Source organism: Centroberyx affinis, unplaced genomic scaffold (genome assembly GCF_046629955.1).
Source record: "Centroberyx affinis isolate AG114_WGS23_722 - 3 ecotype Tasmania unplaced genomic scaffold, CSIRO-AGI_Caff_v1 ptg006508l_1, whole genome shotgun sequence".
Classification (NCBI taxonomy): Eukaryota; Metazoa; Chordata; class Actinopteri; order Beryciformes; family Berycidae; genus Centroberyx; species Centroberyx affinis.
The window spans coordinates 69,132-90,128 of record NW_027283295.1 but is presented as its reverse complement, the minus strand read 5'-3'; the positions used below and the strand labels follow the sequence as shown (position 1 = coordinate 90,128).

Here is a 20,997-nt window from a genome sequence, read left to right as displayed (position 1 = left end):
CGGGTTTGTACAATGAGACCAGGCCTGCCATCGTAAAGCTGCTTGCCCAAATAAATCCACTGGCCTGAGAAGCAGTGACATGTGAAAAAAGATGACACATTTACTCTCACAAAATGATTTATTTACAAATCTAAAGACAAGTTACACAACTTTTAAAGGGTTGAAAGTAACTGAAGTCTTTGGCTGACAAACTGGTCGCACTTTAACAGCCTTGATACCTTCAGGCTTACTGTCTTTTATTTTTTCTACAAAATGGATACGTACAGGGCTTTGGAAATGGACTCTTCATAAGCACACACACACACACACACACACACACACATCTAGTGTAAAGCAGGTTAAACGGCAGAACGGTCATTATCATTCCTCCCTGTCAGTCACCAGATGGGTCCACAACTGGATGGATACACACACACACACACACACACACACACACACACACACACACGTTCCTCCACACTGTGGTACCAACCTCACAGGGATTCCACTGTTTTAACCTTCAACCAGTGGGTCATTAATTTCACTTTGCATGGCTGCTGAGCGGGGCAGGTAAGGTCTTGTTTTCCCCCAAATTTTTCCCCTAAAAATCTGCAGTGAATAATACACATAACAGGGGTGTCAAGCTGCCCTCCATCCACTTAGCCCTCCACAAGTCCCCACCACCTCTGTCACTCATGGTATTGTAAAAGTGAGCTCATGAGAGAGTGACAGATGGAAGGCGAGAAGGGGGAAAAGGGGTGGAGGGGGAAAGACTTTGTGTCCATCCCATGTCTATTCTCTGCTACAAATGGTTTTGTGCCGTCTCCGCAGTCCAGAGCAAGTTCGAACAGGCCGTTCACTACAGTAGGCTATTAACACTTACACACCGTACAGCACCCCCTTAACAAAACACACACACACACACCTGGTGTGCAGTTTCTCAAAACACAGGATTTTAACTGTCAGAGAGGGAGAGATTCATTGACAGTGCTCTTTGCTCGCCCTAACCCTATCCTAAGGGCCACAGAGCAAAGGAAAATATGCAAAAGTATGTTTGCATTCACAGGGCCTGATAATTATCCATCCTAGAAATAAAAGACAGACAGGTAGAGAGCCAGAGAGAAAGAGAGAAACACAAACTCTCATGCCAAGCTACTGTGAACATGATGGAGAAGCAGCGGGGCCAGTGGTCGACACTTTATTTACACACAACAAACTCAACCTATAAACCTATCAGCAGCAGCCAGCTCCAGTGAAGTTCAGGACACACTGGGAGCTGGACTGTATGTCTGTGTGAGGCATCATTGCTACTCAAGATCAGCACTGTGAAAACCAAGATAAGACTATCTGACTGCTCCCACATGACCGCAGTGAAAAGATCCTCACTCGGATCAATGACAGCCAGAGTTCAGTAAAGTCCCAGCAGCAGTCTTACTCACTGTTGGGAAAGACTCTGGCCTGTTTGAACAAGATATGAGCAAAGTTGCAGTAGACTTACAAGTATTAGAGTGCACTGTCACTGTTTCTACTATGCATCCCTATGCCGTGGTTCACTACAAGTTCAACTGTTTTCTCCCTGTATGGAGAACAGGAATTGAACTTTTTTGGAATCTAACATGAGAAAGATACAGAAATTGTGTGTGTGTGTGTGTGTGTGTGTGTGTGTGTGTGTGTGTGTGTGTGTGTGTGTGTGTGTGTGTGTGTGTGTGTGTGTTGGGCAATCCCATGTGTTGTTTGTAAAGTATGCAAATTAGGATAATCTGATTTTATCCTTTTTGGTGATCGAGATTTTCTAAAATCAACCCAAAACAATCAAGATAACGCATTATTAAGTGAGCCACCAAGCCTTGAAACAAATCATATTTTTCAGCCATGTTGTTTGGAACAGAGAGAGAGAGAGAAAAAAAAAAGGGTGGTCACTTACCAACAAAGACACAAAGAACATCTACCACAATCAGGATCATCTTCTTCCCTTGCTCCGTCATGTTTCCCCCCGATGCCGCTTCTTCTTTCATAAATAAATCGCGTTAAAAAGGGAGGGGAGCTGTCACCTAGCAAGTGTTTGCAGTTAAAATGGAAAGAAATAGTGTCAGGGCAACCCGATTTGCTCGTTCTTCCGGCTCCACTCCTCTACCTGTCTGTCTGTCCTGCGTTGTGTTAGGTGTGCGGTAGAGGACGCGTCGCGCTCACATCGGCTGCACGGCGCGCGGTCCCGTCCTGCCTTTTAACGCACGGGGAACAGGGAAGGGGGGGTTGCGCACAAGAGGACTGACAGATAAACTTTCCAAAATCCCCCCTATTGACAAAGAAAAACCGAGGAAAACGACTAGGGGAAAACCTCCCTCTCCCTCTCTTCCTTCTCTTGCTCTCTTCTTTCTCTCCCTCGCCCTCATTCAGGATTTGGGTAACCAAATCCACAGAGTGACATGAAAAGTCCACTGTCTCCCACGTGGTTAACTCTTTGGATCAAGGCTTGGCACAGCTCACAGTAGTTTCCCAATGGAGATATACAGTAAATGAGCCTCATCTGAACGGTTTGTTGGTGCCAGGTTTGGGGATTTGATTCCTACTCGAGTCAAATAAAGATGTACGTACTCACACAGTAAGGCTTTTGGATTAAAGCCTCCACCAAATAGCTTGTGTTATATATTAATATGACTCTCAGACAAAAAGAGCTCCCGCTTTAACTAAACTAAAAACTTGACTTGCTGAATACTCCTCCAGTCTAGAAGCTAATGGTTTTCTGCTTAATTGAAAACACTATCTCAACCACACAAATCATGTAGGAGGCATAAATTATAATAATCAATCAAATCACAACACATGTTTTTAATGCTCAGACAAAATCACACATAACTGTAAATGGCCCAAATGATAAAAACAAAGTTATCAGTCACATCTTATATTGGCTTTAGCTGCACAATAGTACATTCATAAAGGATGGCTCACTGAAAAAAAGAAAGAAAACACAATATACATTCACAAATATCAATGTGTATAGTACAACAGATGACAACTGTGCGTTTTACATTCCTTGGCATTCAAGTCACAGCAAAAAAGTTCAACTCTGTATAGTAGCACCGCTTCAAAAGCACATCACCGAACGTTCACGATGGATTAAACAAATATAAAAATAGAATGAATCAATCACAAAAATAGAGAAAATATCAATCAAACAACTGTACATCTGTCAATCAATCAAACAACTGTGGCATGAAAGGGCTACACAGGGGGGGAAATGTACGGATCACAGTCCATAGAGTATTGTCCAGGAAGGAGAGAGTAGGAGAAGTCCACCAAGAGAGGGTGAGGGAAGGGGGAGAGAGTGGTAGAAAAAGATTTGGAGAGAGGGACGGGGCAGGTGAACGGGTCGAGCTGAAGCGGCGGGACTGAGCTAAAGTGACTGGGAGAAAAGGAGCAATCGGGTGAGCCGGCTTCAGCTGCCGGAGAAAGAGAGAAAGAGGAGTGAGACTGAAGGACGAGGCTCTTCTTCTCGGCCACAGAAAGAGAGGGGGCTTCCAGTCCGTCTGCCTGTGAAAGAGACAAATCGGATCCCGCGTCGCTCTCTCCCTGCAGAGGCTCATGCAGCTCGCTCGCTCCCCCTGGCTGTAACCCGCTGTCATGGACGCAGACGGTGGTGTACTGGCAGTCGGAGGGTTGGAGACAGGAACGGGACTGGAGGGGTCGAGGAAGGGTTTGGGGAGGCTGGGAGAGGAGAGAGAGGATGCTGTTGTGGGTCCAGGCTGGGACTGTTAGGGATCCTCTGATTCGCTCCTTCTCAGATCCGACTGGGGGTGCAGAGTACAGGTGAGGAGAGGAATACGTGCGCAGACTACAGGCGGTGTGATAGCTCAAGTCCAGGGCCGGGTCGGAGTCCTGCAGCACACTTTTGCTGACCAAAGTTATTTCAGAGTAATGGATTTTGGACTTCTCTGTTGTTGGTGGCCACTTCATATTCTGTGAAAGAACAAAAATCACTGGTGAAATTTAATGTAACAACTTGATCACTAATGGTGAGTCCAGCTTTATCTGGACAGAGGCTCACTCACTGCTGTTTAGGAGATTTGTATTTCACTCTTAAGTTTTGATTCATTACTTTCTGTGGGCTGAGAAGTGTCTACACCCAATACCATAATTTAATTTGGACAAATAGGATGAATCCACCGGGTCTCAATTAGTGGGGATGAGACAATCTTCTCTGTCGAAGCTCCACTTTGTGATTTAAGGTGATAAGACGGGTGTGTCTCTACAACAAGAAAATCTTGCCTAGTGTAGCTTTTAAGTCACTGATTGATTGACTGGTTGATTGATTGGGGTTAGACTTATGGTAAGTGTTACGGTTAGCTTTACAGTACAGTGTATAATTCAAGGTTATGTAGAAAGGCAAGGGTTAGCATTTATGGCGCAGATAGGCTGATTGGTTAGGGGTCAGGGGTTAAAAGTTACCTCCAAAGGGGCTTTGGGGGTCCAGTGGGCCAGGCTGCTATGAGACGGGTCAGGGATGTCCTGACACAGCTTCTGCTTCACCCTGCAGGGATGAGATTAGAGAATGAGTAAAAGGGCATTTTATCTCTTATCTTTTATCTTTAACTTCAATCAAAAGAGACCCAATCACCCATGCTCCTTTGTGTTGAGCAGCTAAAATAGTAGTACGACAACGTGTGTTTGCGTGTGTGAGTGTGTGTGTGTGTGTGTGTGTGTGTGTGTGTGGAAGGGGTCGAGGGGTGGTGTTAGTGTGAGACAGAAACCTACATGTCATTCTGTGTCAGGCAGGCCAGCAGCAGCCCCAGTAGAGTCAGGATGAGTGCAGGAACGACACATTTCACTACAACTATCACTAAAGATGTTTCCTCACAGACTTCACACACACACACACACACACACACACACACACACACACGCACCATGCATTGCACACAAACACACACACATACACACAAAGTTGAGTTGAAGGTAAAGCCATATTTTGTTCAGTGTTTGAGTTAAGTTTGTGTGTGTGTGTGTGTGTGTGTGTGTGTGTGTGTGTGTGTGTACCTATATTGATGGTTGAAGTTGGCCCTGCTGCTCCAGTGCCAGCTTCAGTGTTGGTCTGCATGTAGATGTCATAGTTACCAGGTGACAGATTCATCAGAGAATAATGGAGATCCTGACGAGGCACACGCTGCTCCACTCCTGAAAAACAACATATAACATATAATACATAAGATAAGATAATAAGATGAACAATGTGTACCAAGGTAATAAAGGATCTAAAAAAAAATAATAATAGAGCATCTCTGCTAATAAAATATTTCTCCAATGTTTTGCACCATGACAGATCTATTAACTATTCTCAACTAATTTAGTTTTACCAAGCAATAATCCAAGTAATGTGCAAAACAATTTCTCTCTCTCCTCTCTCTCTATATATATTCATTTTGAAAAAAACAAAAACAATAAAAGCCCCTTCAAATTCATTACTCAAAATTTCGTAAGCAAAGGTCAAGGTTAAGATGACTCATAACTTTAGCAGCAGCAGCCCATAATATGCTTTACATTCATGCCAGCAATCATTTTGTAGGCATTAGTAAGAGTAAGATTTGTTTTACTGAAATGGTGGATATCACATTTTGGAAGGGAACGTCAATTAGGGATCTATGAATTCAAACTCTGCACTCATCCCACTTTTTTTTAAATATTTTTTTAGGCATTTTTATGCTTTATTAGATAGAGACTGTGAGCGATAGACAGGAAGGTATGTCACACTCAATGGGCTTCTATTAGCAAGATAGTTTGTTTTGTATGCATGTCTTTCCTGCATGTGTGTATAACTCACTCTTGGTCGGTTCGTCTGTGCGTATGTAGTGGAGTGTGTAGTTCTTGATGTGACCACGCTGCTGCTCCACAGGTACGGGACTCCAGCTGAGCTCTACTCTGTTGCAAGCTATCTCCCGCACCTCCAATTTAGGACCAGCTGAGGGCGCTGTGCAGGCAGGGAGATGGAAGCAGGAGGGACAGTGTGTTCCCTTGTGCAGTGGCTCTCACAATTTTGGACTCATGACCCCTTAAAACGAAGCGATGCCTACTTGCAACAGTTCATCCAAAAAACTATTTTCCCTTTTCAGATTGATTCATTTGATTATCAGAGGAGATAGAGATCTCTGTCCCTCTCCTCTTTCATGACTGATAACTTAAGATGTCCCACCTGACAGTTTCCCTGATTTTAGCCAGTTGTGCGTATTTGCATGAATGAACTACTTAAGATAGTTAGCTGCCACCACAGGCTGACTGGCAGGAGCTGAAGTGCATTTTGGGTACATTTATTTATTTATTAAAATGTAAGTTTTTTTATTTTAAATTAAAAATTTTAATTACATTTTTACAAAGGAAATTTTTTTAATTTCATGTTTTTATTTACCGAAAAATCCCACTTAGAAAAATTACAGTGTAATGGTGTAATTATTACACCATTACACCACCATTACATTTTTCCTCTCGCGCACCCCCTACAGGCAGCTCGAGCACCCCAAGGGGTGCGCGCACCACAGTTTGGGAATCCCTGCCATAAATCATCTCATGACCCCCCAAAATTACCCGTGACCCCCTGGGGGGTCCTGACCCAGTTTGAGAACCATTGCCCTCTCTCTCTCTCTCTGCAAAAAATGCAAAAATTAGATAAAAATCATAAAAAAGGGACATGATAATGATGATTTGTATAGTAGAAAAATATGTTTTTTTCCTGTCCCATAAATCTCACGACCCCCCAGAATTATCTTGTGACCTTCTGGGCTGTCCCGACCCCTAGATTGAGAACCACTGCTCTAAATCACCACCTTTATCCATAATTGTCTCATAGCTGTGGTAGTATATACATTTTGCATATTAAGAATATGAATTTAATTAAGTTTGATTGAAAAATGTAGGTTCATAGATCGTCTGATGACAAAGATGTATGACCATGATTGTCTGTCAGTTTCTCTCTCTCTCTCTCTCTCTCTCTCTCTCTCTCTCTCTCTCTCTCTCTCTCTCTCTCTCTCTCTCATTCTCTACAACTGACCTGATTAAGTTTGTGCTTCGACCAGCCGAGGGCAGCAAAATGCCTTAGTTTTTAAATACCTGCCTTTCAAAATTCAAATGGCTTGTGACGTTCCTTTTCCTGGGAACTGCCTTCGACAGTTAAATGTATTTGAACTCGATTCATTAGAAACAGCAAGTTGGCAGGGTCTGGATCCTTCTGGAACATTTGTGGTTTGGTTGGTTTCTGTCTTTCTCTGGGGAGATGTTTTGATTACCTACCAGAGTTTTTATCTCACCTAAGAAATTAGTAATACATCTTATCTTTTTGTCTTTTTCTCTTTGTATGTTATCACTGTATTTTTGATGATCATTTGGTTTCTATGTTCTATGACTGGGTAAATAAACTGATCTAAAACTAAACTTATCTTCATATGAAACATTTTGAAATGTTTTAATTTTGAATTAATTCAATTCCACTGCCTGACTTTACTGAGTTGAAGGTAAATAGACCACAACACACTGCACACTGAATCACACTCAGTTGGTCTCGAACAAGCATTTGACTATTCTGTAGCTACTTTGAGAGAAAATACGGTATAACAGTAAGCCCTCTGAAGAGGTTTAAGATTGCGTACCTCCTTGGCGTGTGTAAATGTAGAACGGCGTGCCGCTCTGCCCCGTCCCTCTTTCACCATACAGCGCTTTGACAGAAACGGCGTATCGCACCATCGGTTTCACTCCCTCTAAATCAACCCAGAGAGAAATCAATAGAGCCACAGTTAACAGACTGGCGAGTTCTTATCAGTTTCTCTTCACCTAAGCTCAGTGACACACAGATATTGGGACTCTGAATCAATATTGCAGGATTATCATTGCTTTCTAGACAAGCACTTTTCAATCTATAAAATATAAAACACAAACAGACTAAGACTAGACTAGAATGGATGCCAGTCCCAGTTGTATGTATCTGATACTGATGTGTATGAGATGAATAGTGTATGGAGGGGGATTCAAAACATGTTTATAGATTCAGACTCTTAATCAATAGGCAAAGGAACATTTTCTATTTCACATTTTAGGCATTTAGCTGGCGTATCCAGCACAGCTTACAATGAGCAAATGTTATGGAATCCATTATCGCTGGATTACCTGTGATGACCAGCGCCTTACAGGAACTATTGAGCCTTTCCCAGTGTAGACTACTGTTGTTTGTCTCTGTAACGGCCGACCATTCCACTACAAAGCCGCTCACTGACTGATCAGCTGGAGCTGTCCATCGCACCTCCAGGCTGTTGTTACCCAGTGGGTTCACAGTGATGTGGTTCGGGGACGGGGGATCTGAAGAGAAGGGAACAGCCAACAATGCACGGGTTTTCATCGAGGTTTACCATCATTTGCTCCAGGGCCAAAAGTTTAAAAAAAAGTTGGTGCCAGGATTAATAATCAGTCAGATCTAAAAGAAAAAAAGTATCTGCACACGGTATATAACACAAAAACTCGTGCTTGATGATTCATAATGAACCAAACAAAAGTGAAAATATATGCTATTGCTTGTGTATAAATATCGGACTTTCCTTGTTGATGTTTGTTAGCCTACTTATAGTAGAATGTACAATAATGTGAATGTGACTAAATGCACATTTCATATTTTGAATAAGCTCTGGTTTATAATTGTAATGTATAAAACGAGGACAGGGCGTTTCTCTTGATGAGGCGACATGCCTGAGCACGCCTTAACGTCACGTCTCATGTATGAGTCAGAGTGAGATCCGTCAGCTACCTGTCTCAGAAGCACCAGGGAGCCATATCCGTGCTTCCGGGGAGGTTCCTGCAGAGTTGGAAGCAGTCAGAGAGCAGGAGCAGCGCTCCGGGGGGAGAAGCAAACTACAGGAAGTATTTGTATGGTTCAAAACTCCGCAACCCCCACGACTGTTCAGGACCTGGCCGTCTTTCCTCCGACATGTCACACTGTACGAGACGACTTCGCCATTGGCCAGACGGTGAGGCAAGGGCTGAGTGATGTAAACACAAACCACGAGACAGACAGAAAACAAGCAAACAAAAAGAATGAGGAAGTAAATGGAGCTGTGTTAAGGTGTTAGATGATCCTGTTGTATATACAGTATATACCTACTGTGCCTACAGTATCTATCTACCTATCTGTAGCTATCTCAATCAACAGTATCTATCTATCTGTCTATCTATCTATCTATCTATCTATCTATCTATCTATCTATCTATCTATCTATCTATCTATCTATCTATCTATCTCATTTCTGGTCTCAGCTAGAAGCAGACTGTAGTGCAATAACAGAATAATTTCAGCGAGACATAAAAACAAATTAGTGATGATAGGTGAGGAGACGCTGATTAAAAACTAATTATATTCAAAAGTTATTAAACTGTAAAACTGCGCAGCTCACAGTGATATGAGGCGTCAGAAAATATTATATGAGCACTCATGACTCCATGTCACACAACACAAATCTACTCACACACACACAAACAGACAGAGAAACACTCAGAGAAGCACGAAAACACACACACAAAACCACACAGAGAAGTCCAAGCACACAAACACACACACACACACACACATATACACACACACCTTCCAAAGCAGTAAGACGAGTCTCCACCCGTTCTTGACTGTTTCTTTCACCTGTCTCCAGAAGGCTGGTGCTGCAGATGGAGCTGATAGGTAGCAGAATGGATGTTAAACAGATAGACAGACATGGAGCTTTGCTTCATCTCAAAAGCACTGTAGTGAAAAAACACTGAAACACAGATGTGAAACTGCACAACAGTATGTTGATCTAAGAGCCTATTTGCCAAAGAGTCAGTGTATTCTTTTAACAGAAAGCAGTGCGTAGAGAAAGAGACAATATGGATAGAAACTGATGGCTTCTAGTGTTGGTGAATTTGTGTCTGACCAGCAGAGAGCAGGTATAGAGGGGGTTGGTTGGACGCTAGAGATTACTTATGGCTGTGGCTGGCCTAATTCAACTGAACATATGTGATAGGAGAGTGCCCACTTGATAACTTTAAAGACAATCCCACTCTCACTTCCCACTCCTCTCATATCCAAGCCAGGTTTCTACATATCCATCCTCTCTACCCCGCTATACCCCTCCATTCAGGATTCAGGATTCAGGATTCTTTATTGCCATTTGTACAGTGCACTGGAAATCTTACACACTTCCTCTCACAGTATCAAACAAAATATACAATATTACACAATCGACAATATTCAACAATCTATCACAGCTAACACAACATTTTACAACATAAGCGTCCATTTGGTGGATGCTTTCATCCAAAGCAGCTAGGTACTGTAGTGCCTATCGAGCTTTATGACTATATGACTTTTACTCAGTCTAGACTCAACACTGAAGACAATTGAGCTTTTACCATCAGGGCCTCTGGACTATGGAACACCCTGCTTTCTCCCATTGTTTTTTTTTAATTCATTATCATTATTTTTAAGCATTTTTCTTTAACTATTAATACCAGCAACGTCATTCTTTATTGATTCTCATAGGGAGAATCAAGGACACTTCAGCAGGATGGATGCTTTGACACGGTGGCATCATAGAGATATAACACTGATATGAGATATAACACATTATATTTATAATGTGTTATATCTCTATGGGTGGCATGAACCCAGGTCCTTCTGTTGAAGGGCCGTCTCCCTTCTCACTGCTACAATTTTTTAGATTTTACTATTCGTCTTCTTATTATTACTAGGTAGTAGTGGTACGATTACATAGAACTATATGGTGACTGAGATCTTCAACAAATACAACACATGTATGCTGTTGTCATCAGTGTGTGTTCTCTCACCATCCTCTCCTGTCCTTCCTTCACATCTGTTGCTCCACTCGCTCCAGGGGGCGGACGAGTAACAAAAGCGGTGGCAAAGCCTGATGGTGTATGAGGTGTCGGGTCTGAGGCCACAAACCTCGAAGCTGGTGGTCGTTTGGTTCACTGTGGCCAGGACACTGGGCTACAAGGGGTAGAGAGGGAATGGATAAATGAGGAGGAGGGAGTAAAGTAAGGAGCCAGTTGTGAGGAAATTCTTTAAGCATACTATATGTTTTCTTCATTGTTTATTCTCTATTCTTAATTCTTTGTTCTTTAAGATGCTACATGTTGCATTTTAATCATCATCATCAGTAGTTCATTAATACATTCATTTTGAGACATTAGTATGATTATCGTAAACAAACGAGACCATTGTCGAGAAGATTGGCAACCGTTTTATACTGTGAGCCACCCGGTCGGATTCTGTGGGAAATCTGTCCGATTGCTTTGCGGCACAAAGAGAGATTGCTTTGCCACACAAAACAGGAAGTCACTGTTCTTCCCGCGCAAACGGAGCAAGTAGCAACTTCCTCTTTGTGACAGAAAGCGGTGGCGTTCATGGGACATGTGGTCTTCATTTTGAGAAACAGTAGCACCGACATAAGATGGAGTCTACCAATCGTCTCAACCATGGTCTCATTTGTTTACGGCAACACAATTAATTTGACAAAGATATAGTGATGTTTAAAAATGCTACACACAGCATCTTTAATGTGTGAATGAGTGTATCTTTGTCTGTGTCGATGCATGTATTGACATATATGTGGGTGAGTGTTTGGGGATATTTATGCAGACCTGCCCCTGGGCTGAATACTCAATTTGGGACGACAGGTTCCCGCCGTTGACCTCAGGTTCGGACACAACGTACAACAAAGGACGCTGCCAGGTTAACATCAGACACTGAGGTCGACCGCTGACTGGCGCTGCTCCGAGAAGTATCACTGGGGCCAACTTCACTGAGAGGGGGGGGGGGGGATACAAAATAAAAACAGAGAGAGTGAGAAACAAGCGAAAGAGGGAAAATGAGAGGAAGAGTGCGACATGCTCACCTTCTAGTCTACCAGACTGACACCGAGGCGTTGACTTTGCGACGCCGTAGGGGGAGCGTGCCGTGACGGTGATGCAGAAGGTAGCCACCACATTCTTGACTTTCACCGTGCAGCTGTTGTTCGCCGTGGTGCAGTTGATCTTCATAGCAACACTTAGAGAGCTGTTTCCCCACCTTGGCAACCACACATGCACCAACACATAGAAACACACACACCACACACACACACACACACACACATGCACACACAAACACGCACAATCTTTATCAGAGAGCTTTCTTCCCCCTGGGCACAGCAGTTGACAACAACACACAACAGGCACAAAACCACATACATAAAAACATGCATATAGTCTCATGCATAGGGTATGCATGTGCATGTACGTATGCACGCACACATGTACGCACACACACACACACACACAGCACACACATGTACAACGGTTCATACATGCTACACAGATGTATGTGTCTTATCTGTATTTGAAATGCCCTGTAGCTACTAATTTTGTGCAATGAAAAGCAGACAATAATAAAAGCTCATCATAAGTCCCTCTATAAGAGTCCCTCTATCAGATAAATTCAGAAAGAGTGGGCGGAGGGGTTGGCAAACAGATAGTGAGGTGGAAGCTGTGTGATTGTAATCATCTCAGCATTGTGGTTAAGTATCGCCGCTGCCATCAGACCCTCACATGAATTTGAGATTCAAAGTTGATGACAAACCAAAGCATTTGCCTACAGCATAAAGGATTATGGTCAAACAATAATCAAACACATGCAAAAATACAAACTTGCACACATGCAAAAATACAACGGTTTCTTGATGTTGAACAGAGTCAGAGATGAACCGGATTGGAAAATTGTAATTTGTAATCTGCTACAGATACTGTAAAAAATCCAAAGTAATCAGATTACAGATGCAGCGAAATAGATGTTGGATGTTGGATGGAAAATGCGATTAGACTTTAAGCTTATAGACACCAATATCATTTACAGTAACACATCTTAAAATAATGGTTGGTCATGGTCATAAACTATGATCTTAACAGTATTCAAATGACACTGAAATTTGAAATACATTTTTAATCTAACTGCATTTTCTATGAATTTTGGAGGTAAAGTAATCAAGGTAACCTGTTAACAGATCACATTTTGAAAGTAACAATCCCAGCTGTGATGTAGAAAAGGTAACGAGTGAGGTACGGTACCAATGCAGCGAGTGAAAAGGCTCAGCGAGTTAAAAATACACTGAACCAATTTCAAATAATCATATCAGAAATCAGTGGTACCACTCACCCTGTATCACAGATCAGCCTGTTTCCTGCCTAGCAGCTACTCGGAGGAAATCAGCTCTATAGAAAGTCTAAACTTCACATAACATAGATTTCATATGCAGGCTTCGAGTGGACATAGTGGAAATAGAAGTTATTTCCCAAGTAGATTTTTTATTTGATTCATTTGTCATAAAAAGGCTAAATTAAAACTGTTTGTAATACCAGAATCCTCTCTCTCAACTCATTACCGAAAGCAAATGTTGAGATTGAATAAAGAGTTTCATTTCAAACTGGGATTTGACGTAATTTAAAAGTGACACTAACTCTTACAAAATGATGGGTAGCACAAATTTAAAACAAATTACGGTACTTTTTAATGGATGGCGTGAAACTCCTCTGTCAACAAAATAACAGCAATTTTACAAAGTGAATCTTCTGTAATTTAGATTGCTAATGACCGGTAATTATTTTTTATTTCATTTTCTTTTATTTATTTATTTTTTGGCATTTTTATGCTTTAAGCGACAGTGTGAGAGAGAAACAGGAGGGTATGGGAGAGAGAGAGGGGAGGACATGCAGCAAATGACCATGGGCTGGATTCGAACCCGGGTCGCTGCGGGCAGGACTGAGCCTTATGGTACACGCTCTACTCGGTGAGCCACCGGGGCGCCCCATTTTCTTTTCTTTTTTTAAATAAACTTTAAAAAATAAAATTTTCATGGACACGGACAATCAGAAAAAAGTCGAACTGGGACTATACAAAGTCTTTCATAGTGTTTCTTCATAAAGACTATGAAATCGCATATGGTGTAAGAATACACATGAATTCACCAAGCAATACAGCAACACATACTGCACAACACATGGGTGAACTGAAGCTGTGTCTTGAGGCGCACCATATATCAGCAGTTTGAGGCGTTTACCACATACTTGCGTGTTCGAGCCTGGCTTGGAACCTAACTTGCAAATCATCTCCACCACCTCTTCTGTCACTCTCCAATGCACAGTCCAATAAAGCAGAAGTAACCTGAAAATTATCAGGAAAGTTGAGCCTCACCTCTGCATCCTTTCAATCAGTAGAGTGTAGAGTGTTGTGGCGGCGGGTCGGGGGTCTCCAGACTCCCAGCGGCAGGTGATGTTAGCTCGCTGCTGGAACACACAGCTCACCAGCCGGGGGGGTCGGGGGGGAGCCAGGGAGGCTGCAGGGGGGAAGGCTGGAAGAGCTGGAGAAGGAGACAGTCTGGAGTTAGGGGCATGGAGGCAGGAGGAGTGACAGTCACTGCAAGTCCTCAGTAAGGACTTGGAGTTTCACCATTGTTACATATCTTCAGTGTCATGCAAAAGCAGGGTGGCGATAGTCTAGAGAGAGAAAAGTGGGCTTGTGACTGAATAGCTGCCTGTTCAAATCCCTTTGATCTAACCCTAACCAGCTGGGAAAATGGGAATGAGTAAAAAAAAATATTGTACATTTCCCCAGCAATGGTCATAGATTTTGGACATTTTATAAAATGCAGAAGCAGCAGTTTGCCATTGTCCCATGAAACATTTTCTATAACTGAGAGATGATACCAGTTGTCAATTACAGTAAAAATGAAAAATATCAGCAATGCAAGATTGGTGGTGGTAAGAGAGAGAGATTTGGATGAAAGAAAAAAGGAAGGAAAGATAGATTAGGGAGGAAGAAAGGAAAGAAGGGAGGAAGCTGTTCTATAAGGCAATTGTCACTGTGCTTCAGCTCAAGGATCAGAAATGATTGAAACAGAACTGGGAAAAAAAACATTTTAAACCACTTGAACCGCGTAGGATGGATCTGACCTATCTTGCCAAACATTTGAAAAAGGAAAAGCCTACTACAGGCATTTAGCCCGGGTCTTGAACTGAAGTTCAGACAAGATTATACATGACGTGCCTTGATCCGACTTGAACTACATGCCTGGTTCACTGCAGTTGCAGGATACCGATGTTATTCATTTGCATTATTGCATGCCTGTGCACATATGCAAAATTTCATATCCACTGTCCACAAACATATAAACACGCGCACACATGAATGAACATTTACACAAACACATAAGCACATATTCACACACTCTCAGACAGACATCAATCTGTCCTAGACTAAAAGGAGAGAGTATTGTACATTAGACCTGTGAGTTACCTGAGACCAGACAGGTGCCCAGCAGGCAGGTCCACACCATGGCAGGGCTGCGCTCCATGACCAGCAGGCAGTCTGTCCCGGCACGGCGGCCCCACTCACTCTCTCTGCCCCATCACAGTAACAGCTCGGCCTCGGCTCCGGGACTCTACAGCTGAACAGTTGAAGATTTAATCAGGAGACCACTGGGCCCTTTGTATTTTTCTTGAAAACTACCCAATTTTACATGTATGCAAAACTTGTGCCGCATTAGCCTGGGACGCCACATGAATACGGACTATGAGTCTATTATATAGTTACATATCATCCTCTCCTTCACGATGAAGGTCCAAATGGTGATTGTTGTGAAACCTGTTGCCACGTCTCATTACAACACTCACGTGGCTTTCAGTTGCACTGAAGCCAAAAAAGGAGGGCTCAGCGTTTGCTAGAGGTTGCAACATAGGAAGAATAACGGTTGTAAATCCAGCGACATTGTTTCAGATAGTGGGGTCCCACAGGGCTGTGTCTTGTTACCCATTCTCTTCTCCATATACACAAATGAAATCACCTGCAATAGCAATGGACTGTCACTTTTTAATTATGCTGATGACATGGCCTTGGTGGCCCGCCTGACAGACGAGCGCTCCCTGTCCGCATACAGGCAGTATGCGGACACCGTGGTCCTCTGGTTCCAGGAGAGCTCCCTGGAACTGAACATCAGTAAGACCAAAGAGCTGTGTTGCAGGGGGGGCGCCGGGCATCTGACATCCCACACCCTCTCTCGGGACCGCTCAGGAACAGGTCGAGATCTTTAAATACCTGGGCACTGAGATCGACCACCACCTGTCCTTCACACAGCATGCGGACGGGGTCTACAAAAAGGCCCAACAGCACATGTTTCTCCTGAGAAAGCTGGAAGGTTTTCATGTCAGACAGGACATTTTAACAGTAGTATACCAGTCACTCATTGAATCAGCCCTCACATTCAACATTGCATCCTGGTACAACTTCCTCACAGAGACAAGCAAGAAAAAACTCACAAGAATCATTAAGCATGCAACCAAAATCACCGGCACCACTCAAACCCAACTCTCAGACCTTTACAGTCACGCAGTAAAAAGAAAAGCAGACTCCATCACTAAGGACCCTTCACACCCCCTTCACCGCTCCTTTCAGCTGCTCCCATCAGGCAGACGCTTCAGAGCACCTCTGGCCAAAAAGAGAACTTACAAAAACTCTTTCATTCCCACTGCCATATCCTTTTTAAACAAAGCCAAATGGACTGTCACTACTTTTTAATGCAGCTTTGCACACCTGCTCCTATTTATTTATGGAATTGTTTGTGTTTTTAATGTAATTTTATGTGAGTCTTTCATGGGTGTATGTTTTATGTTGTTTGTGAGCTCCTAACCTAAGACAATTTTCTATCATTATGTGATAGACAGTTAGACAGTAGTTAAAAAATAACAGTATAAGTTCTTTGTAAGTTCCCGAATTGTTACATCCTTATTCCATAAATTCACATCTTGTTCCCCAGTACCTACATATATGTATTGGTACGTACTGTAGCCTACTGGTACACCGTTAGTACAAAAGATTACCCCGTAACTCCGGAGTAATTACGCTGTACATTGCGGGCTGTAATCTAAAGCGTTACCGAATATCTCAACTGAGACCTATGATGTGCAACGGATTTTTGAAACCGAGACAATATGACTTCCCATTAACCCAAAATGGATGGGTGGGCGTGGTGGGTGTTTGGGTGGGGCTGGCGGGGCTGCTGTTGAGGTGGAGGGGGTATTTCCCAAAGAGTTGTAAAAGGTACAGCTGTTAACCCCTGAGGGCCTGCTTTCACCCAGTTTTGCATTTCTACCTATAGGCCTTTCTGGAGCAAATTCAGTATGAGTTAAGGGTTTATCACTAAATAAAAAGGTCTAAAAAGTAGGCTACCTTGCTGAAATTTAGAGTAGAAGTAAAAGTACTGGCGTAAAAGTAAAAGTAAAAAGTAGCTAATTTAAAATGTACTCAGAGTAAATGTCACTGAGTTACTTTTTTGGAAAAGAGAACATTGGACAAATTAGAAATTACACAAACCAGATTACTCTTCTGTTCTCTGCTGACTGGCCATTCACTGTGCATGGCTCCACAATTTGTCAATTTACGATGTTCCAGTCTCTGTTGCTTCTGGAGAGCCACAAAATCTGTACTATGTAATGGATGTGATTTAAAATGTAGCTATACAATACAAAATATTACAAAATCACAAATAAGATACTCAATTACAGCAACGGGAGTAAATTAGTTGGGCTACTTCCACCCTTGTGTAATGGAGATGAGATGAGTTATAGCCTACTTTATTGATCCCACAGATAGAAATTTGCCTACAATCGGAATTTCTAAATAAGCTCCACATTTGGCTGTGGCTATGAATATAACACAAATCCACCAAATAGCCTACTATAATGCCTGTTTTCTACAGAGATGTCCCACACCTCCATCGGGATCCTGACAGTGATTGCTGAAGACAGTCTGGCTCCTCCTCACTCACTGCACCTAGAGGCTTCAGGTACTGCAATCATTGTGGAAGGAACAATAGTGATGGATGACCTTGAAAATCTTCCGCATGCCATGTGCCTACTCTTTGGACTTATTTACGCCCTGAATTTGGAGTACCCTCAACAACTGAAGAACACCTTTGAGTTTATTCAAAGCGTGTTTCTATCACTTGGACATAAATCCCTAAAACCAAAAATACAGTCACTCAAAAATCTTCTGATGCAGTGAGTGAATGTCTTCACGATGTGAATGGGACGTGACACATTGGGTCACGCTGAGACCTTTACCCTACTATCTCCAATGGAACTCTTTACTAGTATTGGAAAAGTGATGTTTTTTTTCCCTTTGGTCCTGTTGCCCAATTGACTATTGAGTTTGTTTATCTATAGTTTGTTACACACCGTAATCAATGGAGATATTAAGAACATTAGCAGTATGCTCACCATTTTTCATCAGTGTGATGAAAGGCCTTTTGATTTTCTAAAAGTTGAGGAAGTTCATGTCAAGATTAAGACATATTGCGGGTAACAATATGTTGTTTTTCTGTAATAATTTGATAGCTTGGTTGGCAGCAGTTTCAGTTCATTCTAGAATTTGAATACAAAAACCTGACAAAAACCCAAAAGAAAGTTATTGTCTTGTGTATGTAAAAAGAACTTGGCAGTGTTTTCTCTTTAAACTGTTACACAATATTGTTAAAACAAATCTTAAGACTGACAATAGTGTATGTTCATCATTCTTGAAATAGTCTGCATCCCAACAAAATGCATTTTAATTTCAATTGTTTACATATTAAGACTGACAGTTCAGATCTTTTGTACTATAATTTGATAACTTAACTTGGCAGCATGTCCAGCATTTTGAGTAAGTTTGAAGTTTGACAACATGCCTGAAAAGAGAACCAAAACTCAAACTTGTTTTACTTGTCCTACAGAACAAATAAACTCTTTCAGTTTTCCCTTCAAACTGTTGTCTCTCTTTGTTTCAACAGCACTTACACCTTTCTTTTTCTTTATGAGTACTGCTTACTTAACATAACTCAGATCTTTAAGTTGTCTGAATTGACATTTTATAGTCAACCTAATTAATGATTTGGAGTTAACTATACTCAAGTTTACTGCCATGACATGAGTTGCCTAAATACAGTTCTTTTCAGCTTTAACAACTTAAAATTAATGATCTACTTTACTTGGAAATTTTGAGGCAATCGGTTTCCTGACTTTTTTTTAAGTGAAGTCAACTTATTACAATTTACAGTGTAGTGGTTCTTTAACGTCTAACCCTGTAAGCAGACATTTAATCAAGTTAAGTTACTATAGTTAAGTGACACACACTGTCAGACTCAGAAGTTACTCCACAGGTTCAGGATTTCAACTTTCCCTTTACGAAAAACTATAGTAACCTAATCCTAATCTTGAAGCTACCATGGGTCAAACACTATCAGAAAAAAATATCATAGTCTGAGATAAAAAAAAGAACACAAAGTAGCCTAGTCTATGATTCAGTCTTAAACCCATTCAGCCACTCACTATACCACAGACGCCTCGGTAAGTCCCTATAGAAATAATATACAAATGTTATGGTGATGGCAGAAGATAACAAGTACGACTCACTAGTGAGCACCGCAGACACACTATGAGCCCCGTTGGGAATATGACAAGAACTTTACAGTGATTTTTCCTGTTACAAAAACAGTATCAAGAAAAACATTTTTTCCTCCAAGCAGGGGCTTTAAGCCTATTTAAGCTATAGGCTATTATTGATCAAAAGACCCGCTGCAGTCTGCTTTGTTACATGAAGACTTGAAGAGTTATGGCACATTGATGAAAAACGACCGACCTACATCCTGCCACACAATTGCGCAAGAGCTTCTTTAGGGCAAGACACATAGCCTATTTTATAGAAAAGTCTACCCCGCTTAAATATACCAGCCGTAACTGAAATACATATGAATGGGTAAAAAAGTTGGGAGTTCAACTCCCAAAGCACTTACCGGTGTATCCCTGCCGGACATGTGCGTCTAGCCCAGCCTCAAAGCTCGTAGTAAAGATTTCTCGTTCCGCCCCGCTGTCAATGGACCAGTTCCGCGGTTCCCAAACAGGGGTTCAAGGCCCCCTGGGGGGGGGGGGGGAGGCGTCCCACGGGTTTCCAGGGGGTTCTCAAAATGAGGATTAGTTTAATTTCACTATTAGCCTATTTGAAGTTGGACAGTGAGAGGAAAGCTAGAGCAATATGTCTTTTCCGTTTTGCAGTAAATCACAGCAGCAACAAAAACCTTTTTAGACGCGGGAGCGGGAGCGTCTCAAATGAGGGTCCGTCTCCAAATCTGAATATTCAGAAAGGTGGCTTAAAATTAAAATATCCGAGAACAGCTATCCCAGCCTGCACCTATATAGGCTAAACTCATTTTAAGATCTTACCGTGCGTTTAGCCTTTTTAAAGTTTCAATTTTCAACATTTTCGTTCTCCATGAAATGATTAGTCGATAATTTCACCGGGGACCGGGATGATGCACCAGCTCTCTTCCTCAGATTAACAATAACCACGAAAACAATTAACAAATCAATGGAGGAGGGTCTCAAAGCAATCTGAACTACAATAACTTGGCCCCGACCATTTATTTTATGGTCTAAACATGACTTTCTTGCAATTGAGCAAGGTGTCTTGTTTACCCAGAAACAATAATGCTGCTTGTTCTGAGCACAACGGTAGCTATTAAAAATGCATTACAGTACAGGCACACACACATAAACACACACACATAAACACACACACGATTCTACACGCACAAGGTCTATCAATTTTGATTAATTTCTTAAAACGTTTACCCAGCCTCACTCTAACCTACTTCATACTTAAGCCTATAGCCTTAATTCTAACCATTAAAAAAAACCAAACTCTTTTTCCCCCTGTGAGGACTGGCAAAATGTCCTCACATGTCACTTCCCGGTAATTTCACAGTTTATGAAGAGTTATTTGAAGAGTAAGTTGAAGATTTGTGCGAAGGGTTTCTCTTTATTGCAGTGTGACACATAGCTACGAGTGTAAAAGGTGAGTTCAGGGCTTAGACAAGTAAACAAGCTGACCTATAACCTACTGCTCTTCCAATGTGGTCATGTTCAAATCTGATACAGAAAACA

At 42.0% G+C, this 20,997-nt stretch overlaps 1 protein-coding gene across 3 annotated transcripts; it reads right to left on the bottom strand.

Moving 5' to 3' along the window:
* Nucleotides 1-2,820: 2,820 nt before the first annotated feature.
* LOC139638690 (interleukin-6 receptor subunit beta) lies at nucleotides 2,821-20,055 on the bottom strand. Of its 3 annotated transcripts, none has more exons than XM_071512759.1 (15): nucleotides 19,851-20,055; nucleotides 15,323-15,473; nucleotides 14,222-14,387; nucleotides 11,892-12,064; nucleotides 11,638-11,798; nucleotides 10,822-10,984; nucleotides 9,587-9,669; nucleotides 8,756-8,987; nucleotides 8,125-8,313; nucleotides 7,611-7,718; nucleotides 5,795-5,941; nucleotides 5,014-5,151; nucleotides 4,732-4,837; nucleotides 4,426-4,507; nucleotides 2,821-3,936 (listed from the first exon to the last, which is right to left on the bottom strand). In XM_071512759.1, exons 2-15 carry the CDS (start codon nucleotides 15,378-15,380, stop codon nucleotides 3,202-3,204), a joined length of 2,541 nt encoding a protein of 846 aa, XP_071368860.1. In that variant the 5' UTR covers nucleotides 15,381-15,473; nucleotides 19,851-20,055; the 3' UTR covers nucleotides 2,821-3,201. The 3 variants fall into 3 exon arrangements, with proteins under 3 accessions (XP_071368860.1, XP_071368859.1, XP_071368861.1); XM_071512758.1 differs by lacking the exon at nucleotides 19,851-20,055 and adding an exon at nucleotides 15,870-16,169; XM_071512760.1 differs by lacking the exons at nucleotides 5,795-5,941; nucleotides 19,851-20,055 and having other exon boundaries at nucleotides 15,323-16,169.
* Between the last annotated feature and the right edge of the window lie 942 nt (nucleotides 20,056-20,997).